We start from the raw sequence: 23,530 nt of genomic DNA on the forward strand, positions 1-23,530 counted from the left end.
TAAACATTTTTCTTTTGCTCTTAATCTTCGTATTTTTACAATGTTTTGTTCTATTGGCAAACTTTCTGTCTAGCCATAATTTTTTTAGTTGTAAGTTGCAGTCACAGGGCAAGCTGGCCTTTTGAAGGAGCACTTGTGATTAGTTTATCTCTCAGTCCAGAAGTACATTGAGAACATATGATTAGGAATCCAGCCTGATGAGCAACAGAAGGCAAGCCGAGGAACAGTCCATGAGAGTTCAAGTCTTCTGGGAAGAGGGAAGGTTACTGGCAACTCCCCAGAGTGCCTAGGCAGAGCATCTGAGAGACACTCACAAAGAATGGGAAGGCTTGTTCAGGAGATCCAGGGTCAGTGAGGACCTGGGGAGGGATTCGCTATATCTGTGAGTTGGAAAGGCTTGGTTGGAGCTGATTGCCATGGGGGGGCATCCCTACAAAAATGGCGGCTTAAGAAATACCAGGCAGTAGTGTTGGGAAGGAACTGCTGAGCCCAGCAAGGGCCTGAAAGACTGTCGAGTCTGGGAAAGATGAGCCTGATCTGAGATGACACTGATCTATTTTAATAAACCAGAACCTCAAGAAGGGAATGTACTTGAATGAAATACAAGTCTATGTGCCATTACTAGGGACCCCAAAAAGGAGAAAGGGGCTGACTGAGACTGGATTAGGCAAGGCTTTGCTATGGTGACACATGTTGTATTGTGGTTGGTTGTGAAATGTAGTTAGCATTTCAGTATCCCCACTTCTGATACAGGTAAGAAAAACATCAGCAATACATCATCTTCAAAAAAAGGGCCTGATTCTGGATTCCTTACACATGAAAAATGCCATGGACTTTAGCTGCAGATTTGAGTGCGCAAAGAATTCCAGATCAGGTGTAAGGCTTGTCCAGATATTGTAAGAAGTCCATCGTCCTTATTGAGAATTGTGTACCTTCGGCAGAGATCAGTGTGTGGGATTTACACAAAGTAAGGCTGAAATCAGATATTGCTGTGCATAAATAACCTAGCTCTTTTAGGAGCAGATTCCTTTGCTTTATGTGTTAAGCTTGTTGACAGTCGGGGTACCTCCTTCAAACGCTCAGCCATGAAGAATAATAGGGACAATTCTTTACGGCCCTTTTAAATATCCTGCTTAGTTCTTGCCCCCAATATTTTGAGACTTTGAAATCTACAGGTTGATTATTTATTATATTTTCATGGTGGTCATTTTTGTAAAAAACACTTTGCCTTTATTTCCAGTAAGCAGTATTCCTTTTTTATTTTTAATTTTTTTAAAATAACATCAAAAACCAAAGTGTTAAAAGGAGTTCATTCTGCCTTTTCTAAGCCATACATATTTATATATTTAGTTACACATAAAAATACATTAAAGTAACACTATTAAGGTTGCAATGAAAAGCAGGCAAAAGTTAGAAAATGCCAGAATTAAATTTGCCTGTGCAACCTTAATTTAGCTCCCATCTGCATGTGCATTAAGATACAGTCTCCTTAATATCTGGGGGGGGAAAAATCTTATGCCATTGTCATATAGCATAATATCAACTATTAAAGCATAACAGCTGTATACAATGGAAAAATAAGTAAAACACAAAGTATTTGTTATTTGAAAATTTCACTATGAAATTTAGCAATGAAGACCACTTGACAGGAAACAGTAAATGAAATTCTACAAAATTTTATTGTTTGTTTAAAACTATAACATACATATCCCTAGAGCCACATAATCGAAGACAATGAGAAACTCAAATATTTATGTGGAATGAAGACTGGGAAGATGTGGCAGTCTATTAAATGTACTTCAAGTTCACTCTCATTATGTCTCATTCAGAAGATTCTAAGCAGATACTGTGTGGACTCCTGAGTATTAGTATAAGGTCATCTTAATATATCATGACAGAGATTTTGCAACATCATTCTAATTTATCTCATCATTAGCCAATGATCTTGTACAAAATATATAAATATATACACGTGTGTGTGTGTACACTACTTGTTCTCTACAAATGGCACCCAAGCCCCCAAAAGCCCTCCTACATTTCCACTAGTAACCGTGATTCTCTAATAAAGTAAAAAAAATGAAATATAAGGCAGGAGTGCTGGTCATGAGGAAACCCACCCCAAAGCCAACTAGCCCCATCATAAAGAATATACAGGGACCTGTCCTGTTCCCTCTCCATGATTACAGCACCTGCCAGATCTCAACCAATGCAGCTGATCTGACTCAGAAGTCACTTGCAAACCCAAACCTGACCACATCCTGCTGTGGAGAATTCTGTTCAATTTTTTCTGATAAGAATAGCAAATCCATGACAGACTTTCATGCCCTGACGTGCACGCATGCACGCGCACACTCTCTCTCTCTCTCTCTCACACACACTCCTACCCTCCTTCCCATGTTGTCAGAACTAGGTCCTGTTCAGCGGGTGGGTATACCAGAACTGTTGAAATAAGCCTGCCTCAGAGCAGGGACTCTCCCATTCTATTTGCACTCTACGTATCCTAAGAAAATGGATTCTGATTGGTGCCTCAGTCTAGACACTACTGTTTTACAAAAACAAGAAAAAATGACCGGGGCCAGGGCTCCACCTTGCAGGCCAAAGTGAGAAGAGAATGCATCATACCGTTGTGACAGACATAGCTAATGTTACTATCAAAGAAAATACTCCTGGCCTGAATCACTTTTATGAATATCTGTGATGGACAGACATTACCTGTATAGTACATACTGATCTTTCTCTCTCACACATTCACATAAAAAGATACTGGCAAGTTGTACGTCAGTTACATTTTGTATACTTTGGTTAGACTTGTTTTGGCGGGTGTTTAATATATAACTCTAAGGTACTAGCTTAGCGAGCCTCATGTAGGTGAATCATAAATACAGAGGAGTAGAAGAAATATTATAGGACAAAGGAGAGCAAATGACTTGTATCATGGTATAATTGGGTTTGTTTCAGGGAACACAACACAAAGGACAAATGTAACTTAATTCAGCCACGAGAGAAGCAGGTTTTTGTTCTAGCTAGCATAAAGGCTGTATTTCTGCTCATGTTCAATTATGGTAAATTATCGTTTGTTGCCAGGTTAATTTAATTTTGTGTATCACTGTTTATTCATCAGATATTTATTTGATCTTTCTTTAAAATAATAAATACATTGTAGTAGAATGAAAGATGAAACTAGCTGCTTGTCAAATAAATTTGTCAGTAGCCAGTGTCTTTTTGTGAAAGCAAAAAAAAAAAAATCCTTTAAAAAATGAATCATACTTTAAAAAGCATGTTTCAAACAAAGATCTCAAAATTCCTTATAATGAATAAAGTCTTCACATCTGTGTGATGTAGATCCCCTCTCCCCACCTTTACATATGGGGAAACTGAAGCCCCATTGATTTCTACTAGCACCATTAACACACACATGGTTAATATTATTGTTCCAAAGAAAAAGATGAAAAGTTATGTAGCAAAATTTGCAGATGACACAGAGTTTGTCATGACTAGAAAAGATTATGAAGAACTGAAGAAGGCCCTAACTAGCCTACACAGTTGGGAACACTGTGACAGGTGAAATCCAATGTAGGTTAGGTTGACAAGGATGATTAGAGTCATGGAAAAAGTTCTACACAGAGAGGACTATATAGAGTAAAAATGACACTATTAAGAGGACATGTGATTATTATAATAGGGGCAGGTACCACCATCTATTAAGGTTACCCAACACATCACATTATAAGACCCTGTTTGCAGATGCTTATAACTTTGCTAAACTTTACCTCTTAGGTTGACATTTTCCATATGGGTATCTGCCTCAGGCTGAATTCTGTTTTTGAAAATTTCAGCCATTTCTGACAACAAGGCTAGAAAAAAATGTGTTTTCCACATAAAAAAAATTGGGTGGGCTTTTTATTTGAAAAGCTCTATCGCTCCTGTGTATTGGAACAGGGACTTGAAACTTGGTGGGTGTGGCCTTTCTTTTCACTGCCTGGGACTGAGCAGGGCTTTTCCTGCAACTGCATCTTTGGCTTGATGATGAACAGGTCAGGTCCATATCTTGGTTCTGAATCTGAGAGCAGGGAAACTCTCTCCTTTACTCTGATCCTTGTGCTGGGTCCAGACGACATGGAGGAGGAAGTTGCCTGATTCAAATGCAATGAGGACAAAAGCTGGACCTGTGGGAGATGTGAAGGGAGCACATTGGGACAGGAAGTCTGCAGAGTGAAGGGGAGAGCAGGAACTGGCATTGGAGTCTGGCAGGAGAGTGTGAAGTGGGAAACAGGAACTGGTAGTTGGGATGGAGGGAGTCTGAGACTGGCTGGCAAGGAAACTAGGAGCCAGGCAGGAGACTGGGACTGGCTCACCAAGAAGACTTGGACTGAGAACAAGTGTAGCGGGGGAGGAAGGTTAGGAGGGAGGAGAGGCAGATTTGATGAGAAACCAGGGTGTGGGGAAAAGAACTGAGATTGACTGGACAAAGAGAATGGGACAAGGAGCTGGGTGGGGCAGACACAGATTGGGTGAGGAGCTCTGCAAGGGAGATTGGGACTAGAGAATGTGGGTAGTAGTGTTGCCTGGAGACTGGGGTGGGGCAGAGGGAGAGAAAGACAAATTGGATAAAAAACTGGGATTAGCTGGGCAAGGAGACTGAGGACAAGGAGCTGGAAGATTGGGGGTGAACTAAAATGACTGAACAAGAGACTGGCAGGGAGACTGGGACTGGGAAGGGGAAGCTGGAAGGGTGAAACTGGGACCAGGATGAGAGAACTGAGAAGTGGAAACTGAGACTGGCTAGGTGAGGAGAATGGGATTGGGCCAAGGAGCCAGTGGTTGGGACAAGACAGAACTGGGACAGCGACATATTGTGGGGGATAGGCCAGAATGGGATCACACTTGGGTGGAAGGAGCAAGAGTCTGTGTCCATGAGAGAGTGCTCCTCTCCAGAGCTTGCATTTGCCTGACTGGAGACTTGTAGAGGTGCTGAGCTAACAGCTGCTACTGAAGTCAGTGGGAGCTGTGCTTTGAACATATAAAGTGCTATATAATGCTGAGTACTCTGAAAAATCAGGTTGTTGGTGTCTGAAATTGGGCACACAAAATTAGAAGAAATCTTTGACCTTAATCTCTCTGGCCTGGATACACAAAAGGACTTAGATGCTGTGATGCAACGCATTGCAATACTTAATCTTTAGGCACCTGGAAAATCACTGGAACAACACTGCAATCCACAAAGCCTAGTTCAGCACCTAGGCTCCCTACAATGAGGGGGGGGGGGAGGGAAGATGACTTAGAAGACGATCAACAAAAGCCAGCACATTAGCAGAAGGCCACTTACACCAGCGAATGGGAGATGCTGACCAATGGGGTTTGTCCTAAGTTCTGCCCTTCTCACCGGAGACAGGCACGTAAATGTGGGGTGCAGTGGTTTGTGCACTCGTCTGGGATGTGGGGGACCCATGTTCCAATCTCCCCCTACCTTGCCTCTTTCTGCCCCTGCCCTGCCTGCTCCCCTGAGCATGCCTCGTCCCTGCTCGTCTCCCTCCCTCTCAGCATCTTGTGCATGCTGCTGAACAGGTGTTACGCAACATGCAGGAGGCACTGGGAGGGAGGGGGAGGAGTTGATCAGCATGGCTGTGGGCGGGAGGTGCTGTGGGTGGTGGGGGAGCTTGGTTGCTGATGAGTGCTAAGCACCTGCTAATTTTTTTCTGGAGCACCCATGGAGTCGGCACCTATGCTCCTTCCCTCCAGTCTGGTAGGTGGAGAAGGGGGGGGGGGAGTGTGTGAGGGGCTCCATGAGTCAAACTTTAACTGTAAAAGAGCCGCATATGGCTCATCAGTTGTAGTTTGGCAGAGAGGCTTTCTCTCTCTGGCTCAATGACTCTTTGGACACCTAAGTATCTGTTTCAGAGTAACAGCCGTGTTAGTCTGTATTCGCAAAAAGAAAAGGAGTACTTGTGGCACCTTAGAGACTAACCAATTTATTTGAGCATGAGCTTTCGTGAGCTACAGCTCACTTCATCATCATCCGATGAAGTGAGCTGTAGCTCACGAAAGCTCATGCTCAAATAAATTGGTTAGTCTCTAAGGTGCCACAAGTACTCCTTTTCTTTTTGCTAAGTATCTGTGTGAATTTGGGCTTTTGGGCCTCAGTTCCCCATTTGTACAGCTGGGAGACTACAAGCCCCTTGTTGTACAAGGGTGTTGTAAAAATAAATTTCATTAATATTTTGAATCACTCCGATACTATAGTAATGAGCACCATAGAAAAGTCCATGAGGAAATTCATGTCTTCAGAGCAGGGGTTTGAATAGTTAAAGTAAATAAGACATGGAGTCATACATTAAACAATGGGGAGAAAACAAAATATTGAGTAGCTTGCTCACTAAGTGAGCACTATCCATCTTGTGCACTGAATGTGGAAGAGGCCTGTGGAAAATATAGTGTATGCTCATGTAATTTAAGAAGTACCATAATGCATATGCATTAGTGAGTCAAATTAAGGTTGTATAGGGAGCTTTAATTCTGGCATTTCCTAACTTTTGACAGTTTGATTTTACAACTTTAATGTTTTTAATGCATTTTTAGTGTAGGAATTGGGCATATAATTCCTATAATACATAAAAATACATTAAAAGGACATTAAGGACACTCCATGATGGGAAACAAAAAGAGCTTGTGAGGGACTTAAGGCAGGTCACTCCAACTAAAGACAAGCTTTGGGGGGAGGGGGGAGGGAGCCTAGGCTATGTTGGTATAGGCATGTCCAGCAGAGATCAGAGAGTTATATTGCTAGGATTGCTCTTGCAATGATTGTGGATGGAGTTGCCCAACAGGGAGACCAAAAGCTCAGTATGTGGACTAAATATTGGCAGATCTTGGAGAGAACAATCTGCATGACAGCCTGGCATATGATCATGAGTTTTGGAAGAAGGCTATAAAAGTTGCCGATCCTGAACAGGGAAGTGACAAGAAAGAAGAAGAGAACTTAGCAGATAGCTAAATATTTATTTTTGAGAATATAAGAACCAAATATTTATAAGCTTAGGGGAAAATGTTTGACAATAATATAAGTAAATATGCAGTTAAAATATAAACAGATCAGTTATAATATGCACACTTGCTATAATTTTGTGATACCTGCAGCTATCGGCTGTTAGCTTTACAAAGTATTACTTCACACTAACCTTGTGCAAGGAACTTATGCAGTTTGTCCAGGACTTCTAATTGAATTAGTATAGCTTACCCCCTATTGGTTGTGGCCCACTGGAGGATGCCACACCAGTTATATAAGAACTCTGCGCGTGCCAGCCAGCATCCGCTCAATGCAACAGCTGCCTGGGACCTCATCCGTTAGGTGCTGTGTGGTATTCTTGGAATACAGCCAGTTGCTGTCTCAGCTGCACCTGAGTCTGCTGTGTGTATAGTTATGTGTGTGAGAAAGGGTCTGGTATGGTGAACAGAAGGGAGGAGAATCTGGGAAGGGATGAAGTCCATCCCTGCACAGCTTGTAGGGTCTGACAGAGTATCTGAAAGACCTGTGAGGTTTCCAGGCGGTTGTCACTGAGCAGCTCTGAAGTGTTATTAAAAGCCTAAGGATGGAAGACATGCTGCAATCGCACACGCAAACTTGTAATATAAACAGCAGATCTGCAGCTTCCACTTGCAACATGAAATTTGAAGCCACACTAGCTTCACCTTTGATTAAATCTACAATATCTTAAATGAAATGACAGGACCAATGAGAACATATGTTATACTCTACTTAACAACTGTTTGTATGGTCAGATAACATCCTTTGATGTGTGGCTATTCTTTAATAATCAATTTTTTTTATTTTGTTTGGGAAATACTAGAGAGCTATCCACTTTTTTTCATTTGACCCAATAAAAGAATAAACACAAAACCCTGCAAGACAGGAGTGGATGTTCTATTGTTTAAATGCTTTATTATTCTACTCTTGACACTTCCCTATTCCATATCTAAGGGTAGGTAGGAAGTAGGGAAGGATGAAGGATAATATTTTTAATCTTCACAACCAGAATGACTTTCTAATTCTTTTTTTAATTTAATTGGCTAAATATGTGTGCGTGGAGAGAGAGATAGGGTTGCCAGTTTTGGTTGGATGTATCCCTGGAAGCTTCATCACATGGCAATCTTTAATTCCTGGAGACTCCAGTGCAATCCTGGAGGGTTGGCAACCCTTTAAAAGTGTGTGTGGAAGGGTATATTTTTTGGAGGGGCATTAAAGAAGGGAGAAGGGTTTAAAATCTATATGCAAACCTTTAAAAATGATTCTGATAAGAAAACCCGAAACAATCATCTTAGAATCATTGAATGGTAGGATGTGGTGGATATTTTAGGACCCTGCAAAATCTGGCCTTTAGAGTGCCTGAAATAATAGCAGTCCCACTATAGGCTTAGTGGTAAGAATTTTCCTCTGTGCTGATGTTGATACAAAATTTCCTTTGATGTTACTACCAACAGTGGGTACAGTTAAAAAGTTTTTATTCTTAGAAAACAGGTATTCCCTGAGTGTATAATGGGAATAACAAATGTAGCTCTCCCCGAGGCGCGGTTTAAGACTCTGCTCTTCTCTCTCCTGGAAGCTTGGTATCACCAATATTAGGAGCAGCTTCTCCCTTCTCCTCTCATGGGTTGGATCCTGTGTTCTTTTTTGGCTCCTAATGCCTCTATCTAAGATGACTCCTCACAGTGCCATGCAGAGGGTGTTGTCCCTTGAGAAAATCAATACAACTAGCTGGCAAGGAGCGTAAAGCCCAGTACACAAGGGATAAATAAAATACATTAACAAAAGCTCCAGCAAAAGTATGAAAATAGTTCCCTTGCTTTATCTTCACCTTGGGGTGGGGCAGGGTCCTCTCCTAACCCCTACCAGGCTTGCTGGCTCCCTGATCTGGAGTCCTGTGTGGGTCTCGGCTGGCTCACAGTAGCCAGTGCCAGGTCAGATCTTTCTCTGGGGATGCTGGTCGCTGCATAGTGGGAACTGCCCAATCTGTGCAGCTAGATCTCATGGCAGTGCAAGAACTCCCTTTGTGGTGAGTGGGAGTTCAGTAATGACTCACTAAGCTGTGGTGTCACTCTCAGCTTCCAAACTCAAAACTGAAACTAAATCTGTTGTCTCTCTAAGTCAGGCTGTCCTTGGGCTGGGGGGCAGTAAAGTCCTGTCATTGGGTCAATGGACTGCTTGTCCAGCTGATGACCCCATGGAGAAACTTCACTGTTGGCCTCAGAAAGCATTTCTAGATCCCTTCTGTCCTCATCCCTCTGTCCACAAATGCCAGGCTCTTGTAGCCCTTGTAGTTGTAGTCTTTTGGTAGGGCCCCCTAGAGGCTCAGTCTGGCAATTCAGGAGCTTGCAAATTCCAAGGGAGGGTTACAAACACCTTTCAAATGGTGGAGATACTGTATTCGAGTGAGGAAAATTAATCCTCCCCTGTACATAGTACTCTGTATTTCTGTAGCACCTTTCTTGGTGTTATCTCTGTCTTTTATAAATGAGGAAAGTGAGGGACAGATGGGTTAAGGAACATGTCCAAGGCCACAAAAACTTTGGCAGAGTCATGAATAGAACCCAGCTTTCCTGTCTCCCATTTCTGTGCTTCAGCAGCCAGTATGGACTTTCTCCTGATTTAAGACCTTTGTCCTGCAATTGGATTTTTGTGGACAGACCATTATGCTTGTGCAGAGCCTCATTCAAGTCAGTGGGGTTATGCTTGGGCCCACTCGCACAGATCTGATTGCAGGGAGCCTAAAACCCACAGTGTTATGTTAATAGATCAATTTATTTGTAAGGATGGACAAATCAGTCAGGCTGAAATAAGAATGAACCTCAACCTTCTCCCAAAACTCCAAACTGAAGCTTTTTAGAGGCTAGAAAAGTCTGGATACTGTCCCTAAATTATTTTGGTTTCTTTTAGGTCCTTATCAGAACCAAGTTTTTTAGTTTGCCCATCACTGCTTTTTGATTCACAGCAGTGCACAAAGTGTTCTGTTGGAGCACTGTTTCCAAATCTGGTGGTGTGAGCACAGAGAGGGCAGCACCTGGAAACCAGCTGGAGGGCAAGAGGAGAAAGGAGGAGGATAGCTTCCTGGCCCAAGTGCCACTTTGCTTCCCTTTGCAAACATGCTACCACAGCTGCAGGTAAAGTGACACAGCCCCTTGAAAGGTGCCCATGATCTCATTATTCTCCCACTGCGGCCACTTAAGGCAGCCAATCGTAGGAGCAGCTCATATGTTGAGAGCTAGGGTACTTCTACACTAGAAATGCATCAGTGGGTTCTTCCACTGGTGTAGTAAATTCACCTCTCTGAGAGGCTTTAGCTAGGTTGACAGAAGAATTCTACACTGCGGCTTAGGTTAGGTTAGCTTATCTATGTTACACAGGGCATGATGTTTTTCACAGCCCTCAGCAATGTCATTAGGTCAAATTAACTTTGTTCTGTTGACCAGCCCTTAGAGGCTCAGGCAACAGCATGCTGACCTATGCTTTCTGTTCTTCCAGCTGAGCTGAGTTCAAATGGGGCCCAACCTCATGACGGCTACCACTTTCCACAGTATACTGTGGGGGAACAGAGAAAGGGCATTACAAGAGAAAAGGAAGCCAGATAAAGAGCAATTCTTTTTGTAAAGGAAGTTAAATAAACAAAAAAGGACAGAACAGGACGAGAGGGAGAAAATGGACAGGAAAAAAGGTGGTGCTACCATAACCATGCAAGAGGATGTTGTGAGGAGACAAGGGAGTAATCTGTCTGCCAACCTCCCACAAGTGCATGAGGTGTCTAAGTCGAAAACGCTGTTGGTTGCCCAGATCTATTTTTGTTGCTTGCTAAATCCTAGCAATATTTCATATTGCTGAGTAAGTTTGTCTGCTTTACTCATAAGGGCCCAATCTTGCAAGGTCTTGAATGCTCTGACTCCCATTGAAATCACCATCTTGCAAGTTCAGGCCTTAAAAAAAAACAAAGTTCAGAAAATAAACTTAATGAGCTGCTGATCTTTTAATTTCTATTATTATTAGGGCTGTATTTCATATTCAGCACTTAATGTGATGAGTCTAAACTGCGTTCTCGGCACAAATTTTTTGGTGGCCTCAGAATACGGCCACCAACTCTTGCTGGTGGCCGCTCACACACTTTTTTCCTAAAATGCTTAATTAGCTTTAGGAAAACCAAATAAGTATGCATGTATACATGCCCAAATCATTGTAATTTATTTATTGCTAGCTAATAAATCTATTATGTAAAGTGCTATCAACAAACATACACGTATCACTTTTCACAGCAGACTTACTCAGCCCTGGCAACCTGGGGACAAATTAAGTCCTGGATGGAGCCCTGGGGAAGCAGTAGGGGACTGGAGCCTGAATCCCTGCTGCCACAACCCAAAGCCTCATGGCCAGAGGATGGGACTCCGGGATGGAGCCCAAAGCTGTGTGGCCAGAGCCTGGGGACTGCTGCTGTGCGGCCAGAGCCTGGGGCTAGAGCCCAAAGCCCTGTAGCCAGAGCCTGCCTCCTCTCCACCCCAGGGCTGAAGCCTGGGCCCCACTGCCCCTGGGAAGGTGGGGAACTCACCGGCTGCCTGCACCTACAGTATTGTGCCCCAGGTGTCTCTAGAGGAGGTCTGGGCCCAACCCCTGCCGGTGGCTCCAGTAATCAACACCAAGTTGGTGCATCCAGGAGCAACAGGGAGGGGGAGAATACAGCCTAGATGTGCATACGTAAAAGGAAAAACTGGTGGTGGGAAGTGGAAGGAATGGTTTTGTTTGGGATTTTTATTTTGGCAGTTAAGTTACCATCTACGCTTTGGGCAACGTGTAGCATACAGACACTACACATCTAACTAGCATGGGTATAAATAGCAGTGTATATGGAGTGACATTGCATAGGTGAGTAGAGTATAGACATGCTAGAACCTTAGGCTTTATACCCTGCACTGCTCTCTATACATCCAACTAGTGTTCCCCCTGTGTACATTGCTGTTTTTAGCAGTTTAGCATCCTGGTGCCTCCCCACTGGAAGGAAAGGCTCCAGCTGTGGAGAAAAGGCTCTGGCAGGGGGAAGGAAGTGGGGAAAGGTTCTGCCAGCTCTCCCCTGCCAGAACCTTTCCCTGTCCCAGGTATCTACAGCCTGCTTTTCATTGCGGCATGTAGCTGTATATACCCTATGTGCTGCCACCACCAGTGTAGACAAGGTATATGTATGTGTATGTGTGTCTGTGCAGGGGTTTGTGTGTATGCGTGCACACTTGTCTGTAGCTCAAACCCCTGCTCCTTGCCATCCATACCACAGTGCACAGCACACACCATATTGTGGACTTTGTGTGGGGAAATGTACACACAAGAAACGCTCTGTGCCTGTCAGGCCCCCTGTTTACCACTGTTGTCTGAAACCCCAGTGACTTTTCACACATGTTGTTAGATTTAAACCAAATCTTCTTTATAAAAATTATCCTCTAACAAAAGACTCTTTTGTACAATAGGTAAAGTTGCACTCTGTCACCTAGACTCTTCAAACACTTACCCACTGGAAGGGAAGGGGGAGCAGCATTCACAATCTAAAAATAATCACTTTCCAGTTGATCTAATATCTCTTTCTCAATAAGGCAGAAGAAATGTCTGTTGTCATATACTGGAGTACTTAGGAAAGCATTAGGGTTCTCTTTCTAGCAACAGATCTCCTGTGTAATGTGTCTTTTTTAAATTTGCCACAAACCACTTTGAAATGGTTTCGTACTTAAATCTAAAACCTCTAAACCCTTTGTTAACACGGGATGCAAACCTCCTGAGGATTTGGAGATTACAAACATTAACCAGTGCTTTATGCAATAGGAACAATTTCCCAAATGCCTTATCTTATGTCTTTTTGCCATATTTAAAGCAGTTTTAGATTTTTGATTCATGACCAACTCTCCTAGCTGTAAAAGTGGGTTTTTATGAGTTGAACTTTCAGCCCTTTTGCCTCCCAATTCAGAACAGATTTTACGATTCCATCAATTTAAGTAGTACTGGTTTCTTCCTGGTTTATTAGATTTCTCCAGTTTAAGTCAAATTGAGAGGTGATATGTAAGATGGTGTAAGTTAGATATAAAAGAGTCTAAAGGCAGGTAATTTACTTGTGAGGAGCCAGGATATGTCATAGGTTCAGAATGAGGGTAGCCTATTTCAGCCCACAAAATTATACACCTCCTCTTAGAGGCTTTTCTTGCTACTTCCTTGCTCTGGACCATTGGACTGAATTAAACCAATTTAGACTCCTGTACACTGTCTCACTGGACAAATTCAGAAGGGATATGGTAAGGGAGAGTAAGTTACACTTTAGTATAATGATGAGGTATAAGGGAGGTATAAGGGAGGCTATAATGATGAGGTATAAGGGAGGCTAAAACGGTGTAACATACACACTGATGGATCTGACCAAGACTCCCTTAGACTCATCTCTGAATTGGTCTTATGATTTGATATACTGACAACAGAGGAGCTATCATGAAAGAGCTGCCTGACTAACTCTCCCTTGAGGGTTAAGGTTAAGCGTTAAGGTTGCCTGTCACCTTCAGTAATATGACCCTTTTTTCAGTTGCTTATAATTTTTATCCAAAGCATTTATCCAAGCCTTGTATGTGTCACAGGCAGAACTTGTTTGGAAAATCATTAGTCAGAATGGTTCTGCTGTTCCTGAGAATGAGGCTAGGGAAGAACACAATGTTTTGTTCATGTTAAAGAATTTGGATAACCTTTTATTTGAAAATAACAAGTACTCTTCTGCTTTGGAGCAGAAGCTTGCCATTTGGCCAGGGGGATGGCCATTGTGTCAAGGCTGTGACTTTTTCCATCCCATTAAAAATCTGCCCAAGTTTCACTACGTTGTAAGCTTTTGAAAAATTGTAGTATGCAAATGATCAGTAGCAACTTCTTTTAGCAGCTATTTTCCCTGGTGATTCTGTCCTCACTGAACATCCCCCAGTGCAGGGCTGAGCAGGACTTTCCTTGCAGTTGTAGCTCTGGACTGCTGTGGGCCAAGCCAAAGTCGGACACAGGAACTGAGAGCAGGGAAACTGTCTCTCCTATGCTGTCTGTGTCACCCCTGCTGGGTTGGGTAATGTGGAGGAAGAAGCTTCCTGATTTCAAAGGATAGAGGACTGGTATATTTTGGGGGTCAACCTAAACCAGTGAGAGGTGGTTACCTATTGCTCTGGAACCCTGAGTGCCTTAAAATGCTCTGTGGCTGTAGTTGTCTGTCTGCCGATGCTCCCAGCCAGTATATGAGCTTGCACGGAGTGTGTCTGTTGAGCACCCCTCTGTCCTCTGTCATTGGGATGCTCTTACAGTCAAGACCTTGATCTGCAAGGGCAGTTGATTAGGATAAACAGCCTGAGGGGAGTAAAACTAGGACCTGAGTCTGGTAGGAGGGAGTGGGGACTGAGTCTGGTACTGGCAAGCAGGGGGAGAGGCTGGACAAGTGTGGGACTGACGAGGCAAATGGGGATGAGGGGTAGACTGAGATTGGATGAGGAGTTGGGATTGAAACTAGGACTGGCTGGGTAGGTAGCCTGGGATTGAGGATCAATGGGATGGGGTAGGAGGTCAGGAGAGAGGGGAGACCGATCTAATGAGGAGGTGGGATGTGGGATAAAACTGGAACTGGCTCGGCAAAGAAACTGGGACAACAAAATGGTGGAGGGAGAGAGACCGTGCTTGGATGAGGAACCTCAGGAAGGAGTCTGAAATTGGGAACTAAAGGGGACAGGGAATGTGGCAAGGTGGGAGACTAGAGGCAAGGTGGGGAGAGACAGACAGATCAGATGAGGAGTACGGGGGGTGGGAGGACTGAGTGACTTGGAAAGGAGACTGGAACTGGGATGAAAAGCCTGAGGAGTGGAGACTAGGACTGGCTAGGTGAGGAGAATGGGACTGGGAAGAAATGGGGTAAATAGGCAGAAGCATTTGTGCCCACTAGAACCCACTTTCTTTTAAAGCCTAGAACCCAAGATCTCTTGAGTCTCATCATTACTCTTGTCAGCAGAGAAAAATACTACATGATTCTGTAATTAGAATGTATTGTAATGCACATGCACAAGGGGGAAAACTTTAATCTGGCAGTTCCTAACTTCTGAGAGCTTAATTTTGCAACCTTAATAATGTTCTTTTAAGCAGGATTTTTGCATGTAATTAACTGGTGATGCAAATAAAATTTGAACTAACCGTGGATGAAATCCTCTTTCTTAAATGGATGAAAGGACCTGTTGAACCAAAATACATGTCCATGCAGACACTAGAATGGTGAACATAGTATGGAAATCGAACTGACTAGGACAAATACATGCAATTTGTATTGTGCTTGTGTCCAAAGAACCTTAGAACGTTTTGTTTGACTTCCCCATATGAACAAGATTGACACATTAGCCACCAACTGGGCATCTTTTTCTCTTTTTAAACATTTCTGCCTAAGCTGCTTCAGGGTCATTATGCTGCGAGAGGTGTGCTACATTTTGGCTGAGACTTGCACAGATAGACCTGGCCATTTGTGGCACTTTTCATGAAACGTTCTACTAAATTCCAACTGAGGCAGATCAAAACCACGCATCTAAATTTCTCCTTAAATTTCAGCTGGATACGGTATTCAGTTCATATTCTAAACTCTTATTTTGTGTTGCTAGGTAGAGATAATCAGCTGCTGCTGTCCACTGCCAGAGGTGACTGCATAGACATAGACCAGTGGTTTTCAGTCTTAAACAAATAAATCTAAGTGTGCTACCAGTTAGTCACACCTTTCTAACTGTAAAAGGTTCTGCTTACTGTCATTGGATGACCTGAACCTGTTTATATTGGACACAACCACTGACTTCAGGGTTCAGTGGTGAACAATGTAACTTTGAATTCCTTTTGTATCAAACACAATCGTTCTGTCTGTATGACAAGTGAGAAACTAAGTTTCCCTTGTTTCGTTTAAATTTTGCTTTCCTAATTTCATCCCATTATTTTTGGTTATACCTTTTGTAACATACCTCCCTCCCCCGCCTCCACCTCTCAAGTGGAATTGATAGCTCTTGGATATTGATACATGGTAACTGTTATTGATAACAGTTCTTAACATAGAGTTGAGTAGAATAACAGAGTCAGGGTCTGCTCTCTGGATCCAAGATCAGAATTCCCCCCCCGATAGCAACAGTTTCCAGTCTCCAGGATGCCGTTGTTTTGTTCTATAAAAAGCATGATGATTTTGTAGTAAACTATGCTAATCAAATTGTCATCTTTTTTCATGCCCAAAAGATATTGTGTATCAGAGCTCTGAAAGCAGGGCATTAAACTATAGTCTCTGGACTATATGAGAAGCTAACCAACCATAGAATAAACTCATGTAGTAACTTTTAATACGGTGTCCTAATTGTAAGGTGTGAGCATATCTTCACCCTTTTTGATACTGAGAGTAATATTGACAGACTCTTCTTGCACGTTCTTTAATCCATGTCAGGTCTTAATAACAGAATGTCAAAGTCAGATTGCCCACAGTGTACATGGACATGCATATGAAATATAACCCATTTTCCTACCATGGGAGAGGACTGAAATTTTAATTTCACAGATTTCACTCCAACTCCTAGATCACTTAGTTTTTTCAAGCAAATGCTGTATATGGCCACCCCTCATTTAAAACTGTGTCCCAACCTAATTGTATTATGAGCCTATTAACTCCTAGCTAATCATCCAGTCATGGCTAATTAATCACTTCTCCTGGTTGTCCTGTTTAAGACTTGTTTTTCACACCACTGAACAGGAAACTATTATCTGATTTTATTTTCAGGGTAGCCTGTGTACAAAGGGCAAAATCTGACCCACTTCCTCGGTCACTTAAGGCTCAGTAGGAAGTCGAGTCAGTTGGATTCCTCTGTGTCTGTTTGGGGAGGGGTGCAAAGATGTGAGGAAACCCTATGTGAACTCCCTGTATGCAGCGAAACACAGTTAAATGACTTTCTATGCCTTTGTGATAAATGAAGTGTGTGTGTGTGGCAGGGGTGGGTGGGGGGGTAGCTCCCTTTGATGGACACCCAGCCAGTTAGCTGAAAAATCCCTCTTGGTAGCTGTTCTCTACTTGCTTTACCTGTAAAAGATTAAAAGTCCCCCAGGTAAAGAAAAAAAAAAAGTGGGCACCTGACCAAAAGAGCCAATGGGAAGGCTAGAACTTTTTAAAATCGGGAACGAAACTTTCCCTTTGTCTGTTGTTCTCTCTCGGCTGAAGAGACGGGCAGCAGGAACGCTGTGTAAAGTTTGAACCAGATATGAAAACCATCAGATCATATCAAGAACTAATTTTAACAACCCAAATATATAAGTAAATTAGGAATGTTTAGGAAGACATGATTAGGTTTATTTCTGTTTATTTTTTAAGGCTTGTGGACTCCTCTGTGCTAACCTCAGATTCTTTTATTTGCTTGTAACCTTTAAGCTAACCGCCAAGAAAGCTATTTTGGGTGCTTAATTTTTGGAATCGCTCTTTTAAAATCTTGCAAAAGACTAAGTTCCAGATGTATTTTCTTCCTTTTTGTTTTTAATAAAATTTACCTTTAAGAACAGGATGGGATTTTTGGTGTCCTAGGAGGTTTGTGCATGTTGTTTGATTAGCTGCTAGCAGCAGCTAATTTCCTTTGTTTTTTTTCTCAGCTCTTCCCTGGATGGGGGTGTGAAAGGGCTTGAGGGTGCCCCACAGGGAGGGATTCCCAAGTGCTTCTTCCTGGGTTCAGGGGTTTTTTTGGGGGGTATTTGGGTGGTGGCAGCATTTACCAAGCCAAGTTCAGGGAAAAGCTGTAACCTTGGGAGTTTAATACAAGCCTGGATTGACAAGTATTAATTTTTAACATCCTTGCAGGCCCCCACCTTCTACACTCAAAATGACAGAGTGGGGATTCAGCCTTGACAGTCTTAGAATGGAGGAAAATGATTGGTTTGGGAAGGAGTCCAAGTATAGCTGATAATTTTATGAATATTTCAGATCTGTCTGCTAACCCTTGTCTCCACCCCAGACTTTAGGGGGTCATGTCTTATGGATGTGACAGTCCTGCTACTGCAGCAAGGGGAAGGAGGTTAGATCTGTTACCCCAGATCTCTGCCCAACTCTACTTGGGCCACCACAAATAGCCTGCTTGCTTTGGTGACTGTCTATGATTTAAATTTAAATCCATCTTTTTTTCACAAATGTGTTCTGTTTTGTTTTGTTTTTTTTAAAGCCACTCATTTCGTAATCAAGTCTAAAGGGCACATGTTTAGTGCCGTATGCCAGGATTTAGCCTCATTACTCCCACTAATGGTAACAATCTATGTGATCAAATCCCAGTATAGCAGCTCAGTGCTGTGTTTGTCTAGCTCTCTAAACTTTAAATAATGGCTATGCCTGTATGCTCTTTTTCACGTAAAGACCTGGATGTTTTGTCTGAAATGTACTTTGTCACTTTCACTGTGTAGAAGTCTGCTCTTTTGCATCTCTTCATAATTGTCTTAGCAAGAATGATTTTGTAGAGGAGACTTCTGAGGGGTTGGTTGAGCAGTGAGAGGAATAGACTTTCCCCTCTATTTTCTTTTAATAACACCCTCCCTCCCCCCCCCGCAAAATAATGAATATGAAGACTTAATTTGCAGTGTGCAGTACCCAGTTGCCAAAGTTGCTGTGTTCCGCTGAAAACAGTGGAGGATAGGAGTAGGTTGGATTTATATCTGCTCTCCATTCTTCCTTGTGGTAATGTCCACAGTTCTGTTACCATGGGTACTTCAGCCTGGGGGACAGAACCAGACCTTTCAGTCATTAGCAGCAGGGGAAAGGCCCACCTCATGAAGTTCCCTCCAGTTTTTAATGCCATCACAACAGCTTGAAGTTCAGCCAGCCCTTCCTGCTGCAGAACTTTTCTCAGAGAAATTCTGTTCAAATCTTAGACTAACAAATTTGGTGTCAGTCTGATTCAAATCTGTGGGGAGATTGTCTTCTCAGTTCTGCTTCCTGTTGTGAAGTGTTTGAAGAGGCTGATGCCCTGTCGAGGGGTGAGCTGGGCCGAGGAAAGAAAGACAGAAGCAAAAGCAAGGGTCTGCATATCCTGCTTCCCCCTGACTAATTGAGTGTCTTGCTGGGGAGCTCAGCTGGTTCTGTGGGCAAAGTTTTCCCTCATAGCCCAGTCTGGGTGGGGTTGCCTTGGCTTCCTTCCCTTGGGAAGGAAAGGAAGTGGGTGGGATTGGAAAGATGCTGGCTCTGGGCCAAGGAGCTCCTTCCTTTCTCCATGAGGGGAGTAAAGCCAGAAGGGCAGCACACCAGATGGAAGATCTCCCTGTAGCCTGGATCAGCTACCACACCTCGAACTGCGGTGCTCAGCTGCGCTTCATTTCCCTGCACACCATGGGGAGAGGGCACATGATATAGCACAGATGTTGCCAACATTAGAAAGAGCAATAATGGGCCTCTGCACTAGTCCAAATGTAACTGGTATTGCTACCCAACATAAATATGGCTGTTTTCCCTGGTCAGGGTTTTTGCATATCTAAGCAGGGGAGAGCTTTACCTTAAAGAGTGGACTCTTCATGATGCAGGCCCTTCATGGGCAGCTGAGGACAGGCAGGCATTACCTCAGCCCCCTTCTTCAAGTGGTATCAGGCCAGCAATAAACAAACAAATATGAACTGTCATCTAACACTGCAAGTGCCCCCATATGCTTTCACAAGGAACACTAATATGGGTGGACAGGACAGTGATACATAGCTGGGTGCAGAGGGAAAAAAGTGGCATTCAAACCTGTTTCATGCATGTATATGGGGTTTGGTTTCTAGCTAGTGATGTACTGGGAAACATTATGGCAAGCTGAGGCTATTTAGAGTCAGAAAAGTTGACATACAATCCTGACTTCTGCAAGATACCGTAGAAAGGAATACAGTCGTATGACAGACTGAAGCATTCCAATGAAGTGCAACAAGAAAAAAATACCTCTTTTCAAGTCATAGCTAGAACAAGTGCAGCGCTAATAGCTCTGAGGCAATAGAGGGCAGCTGTCAGAATCAGACTTCAGATTGAAGTCTGGGAACAAAAAGAGCTACCTATAGCTTTGATCAAATGACGGTAAGAATCATTAGGAAAGGGATAGATAAGAAGACAGAAAATATCATATTGCCTCTATATAAATATGATACGCCCACATCTTGAATACTGTGTGCAGATCTGGTCGCCCCATCTCAAAAAATATATTTTAGAATTGGAAAAGGTTCAGAAAAGGGCAACGAAAATGCTTGGGGGTATGGAACAGCTTCCATATGAGGAGAAATTAATAAGACTGGGACTTTTCAGCTTGGAAAAGAGATGACTAAGGGGAGAGAGATAGAGACGTATAAAATCATAACTGGTGTGGAGAAAGTAAATAAGGAAGTGTTACTTTCTCTTTCTCATAACAGAAGAACTAGAGGTCACCCAATGAAATTAATAGGCAGCAGGTTTGTGGAACTCTTTGCCAGAGGATGTTGTGAAGGCCAAGACTATAACAGGGTTCAAAAAAAGAACTAGATACATTCATGGAGGATAGGTCCATCAATGGCTATTAGCCAGGATGGGCAGGGATGGTATCACTAGCCTCTAGAGGTTTGCCAGAAGCTGGGAATGGGCACCGGGGGTGGATCACTTGATTACCTGTTCTGTTCATTCCCCCTGAAGCACCTGGCATTGGCCACTGTTGGAAGATGGGATACTGGGCGAGATGGACCAGTATGGCCATTCTTACATTCTTATGTCCAAGGAGGGTAGGTACCCTGTGAAACTGTGGAAGAATTACAGGAACAGTGTTACCCCATTCCCTGTCTCAGCAACCTATGGAGGGGGTTTTATTCATGACACGAATAAAATCATCCATCATCTACTTTAGATCAGAATATTACAACCCACTCTGCATCCTATTTCTACCCTCAGAATTGGGGACAAACAGAGCAGGGCCCTCTCTGAAACAGCTAAATAAATTCTCCCTGGAGGCTTACCTTCAAAGCATTCCCATGTCACCATTCTCAGACAATTATTTTTGTTTTTCAGATGGATGGGAGCCTTCCTTTTCTCCCACCCCGAGCTTTGATTATTGCCATTTGATCTTACATGTGCTCCTGGGGTATCCAGGAACGTGGTAGCAAGAAATATTAGCATTAGGGAAGAAGAAAATTCATCTATCTCTTCCGAGACAATTTTTTCTGAACAGAATTCAGTACAGAGACAAAGCTGAAACACACATACACAGTGATATAGTTCTTGGATTCAGGATGAACACTCACATGGTGCCAGAGAAATCAATCCTAGGCCTGGGCTGAGGATGAATGCTATCAGGTACCAGATCCCATCTCAGAAGAATGTTAACAGAAGATAAAGATGGCCATAAAGGAAAACAAGTAGCATCACAGAAACAGAAAATCAATTCTTATTGGAGCCTGTTGAGACTTCTGATATCACACACAGGCATGCTTCAATATTCTAGAGTTCAGATGAGTTCTGTCCAATAATTCCAGGTCACGCCTCTGCATCCCACCCTATCTCATTCATTAGAAGAGATCCAGGTCTAGTTGTATACTCTGTACTCTCTCACCCGGTGAATGCAGAGAATCAATTTTTTTAAGGGATCTTCCCAATTCATGTCAGGGAATGGATACCAAAAAGAGAGAGAACACAACATCCACCAGCTAGAGCACAATAATACATTGACGTCTTGAAGGAATATCCTTTCTAGAGATAACAGACCTGTGTAGGTCATGGCAGTCAACATGTCTGATTGAGTTTTCATAAATCACTAGGAAGAATGTGATCAGCCTTACCTCTGAGAGAGAAGTTCCATCGTGGGTGGAGCAAAGTTTTCCTCTCTGAATGTGCACTTCTCACTGAGGAGGAGATGAACACCACAACTTAAATTGTAGAAAATTGGATTAGCAGAGTGACTCCTACACCCAGAAATATCTCACTCATGGTAAGTCAGTTTGGTGGGCTGGTTCTTGATTGGTTTGCATCTGGAAACAATAAAGTGCCCTGTTGTTTCCCTGTTTCAAGACCTGGGAGGTGAAATGGAGAATGACCTCTTGCAAAATGGGCAAGGTCCCTGTTACATGTCTTTTCACCTTTTCCACTGCTACTCACAGCAATACAAAAGATAGGAATGAGACAGTAGCAGTGATAGTGTTTATGCCTTTCTGGCTGAAGAGACTATGGCTTTCAGGCTTGATTAACTTAGAATTGAAACTTTGGATTTCACAGCGGTCTGCTGTCGCATAACCTGTCCTTCATCTGAGACCTGACAGATTTAAAATGAATACTTGGGTGATATGATGATTTCTTTCATGGACTCCAATAGAGATGCCAAGAAATAGAACTTATTCCATTGGTTGGTGCAAAGTCCACAGCTAACTACCATGTTAAACCAGTGAAACAGCCTTAAGTTCCTTCAGGAGAGCTTTATTGTGCTTGTACAAGTGTGTGCAAGCAAAAGGTGACTGCTCTGTAGTATGTTGTCAGTATGGTCATGAAAAGAAAATATTGTACGAATCCTAATATTATATGCTTCATGGGAGTATCAACCTTATTCCAACTACAGCTGTGTAGAAAAACATATATATTTTCCTTGTTGGCAGTTGTGAAAAAAAAATCACTTGGGATGAACTGAAAATGAATTTTTTTAAACTCTTTGGTAAATTGAAAATTATTTTTGGGTTGATGAAATATTTTATTTTGACAAAATTGAAAAGTTTTGTTTCAATTTTAATTTTTAATGGTTTTGATTTTTTCATGAGAAACAGACATTTTGAAATAAAAAGTCACTTTGAACTGAAAAATCAAAATGTTTCATTTAAAAAATGTTGAATTTTTTTTTATCAAAACAGTTCAGCAAAACTGACTCATGCTCAACGTTAGTGTTGCTGAATCTGTATTTTCCACTGACAATTTTTTTTTGTACAAAAAATGTTGTCCAGCTCTAATTCCAACCCCACAAAGTAATAGAATATAACCCTGGACCTCATTCTGCTCTTTATAGCACTACACATATTGAATTCCTGCAGGAGGTGGTCATATACCCCTGTCCTTAGAGTAGGCCTCTTAAAGGTGATTATCTCCAATCAGATGAGTTTATTTTTAATTTGCAGATTGGAGTGTTCTCTAGTGGACTAGTACTGTACTTCTAATTCAGATAGTCCTCATAACTGTAATAGCATTCATTTCCTACATAAATTCAAGAAATATTCCTTTGTCAGTTAAGCATTAAAATCCAGTCCTTAGGAGCAGCAACAATCTCTGGGCAAAGTACTCTTGTCTCCTGTTTTGGGATCTGCTAGCTGGCCACATCTACATAAGTTCATCAAATTTTGCATAGTGGTCATCCAGCCTTAGTTAAAGCTATTTTCTTTCTTTTGGCAAAAGTTGTAATAGAGACATTAGAGTCTATGCCACACTGCTTATATTGCCTTCCATATTTCGTTTATATGTCCTGTATAATAAATAATGGTAGAAGAAAATGTCAATATTTACAGGCCAGATTTTTA

General features: G+C 42.4%; 1 protein-coding gene across 19 annotated transcripts in view; it reads left to right on the forward strand.

The window, feature by feature from the left end:
- Positions 1 to 23,530, forward strand: part of RYR2 (ryanodine receptor 2) — a 719,935-nt gene that overhangs the window by 212,230 nt on the left and 484,175 nt on the right. Inside the window, exon 1 of one of the 19 annotated variants that reach the window (XM_075126930.1) lies at positions 21,845 to 21,966. The exons of the other annotated variants lie outside the window; for them this stretch is intronic. Coding sequence (XP_074983031.1) covers positions 21,964 to 21,966 — 3 coding nt within the window. The 5' untranslated portion in view covers positions 21,845 to 21,963. Of the gene's footprint in view, positions 1 to 21,844; positions 21,967 to 23,530 lie in introns of those variants that run through there. 19 annotated transcript variants of the gene reach the window in all.

The sequence above is a fragment of the Caretta caretta genome, chromosome 3, assembly GCF_965140235.1.
Source record: "Caretta caretta isolate rCarCar2 chromosome 3, rCarCar1.hap1, whole genome shotgun sequence".
NCBI lineage: Eukaryota > Metazoa > Chordata > Testudines > Cheloniidae > Caretta > Caretta caretta.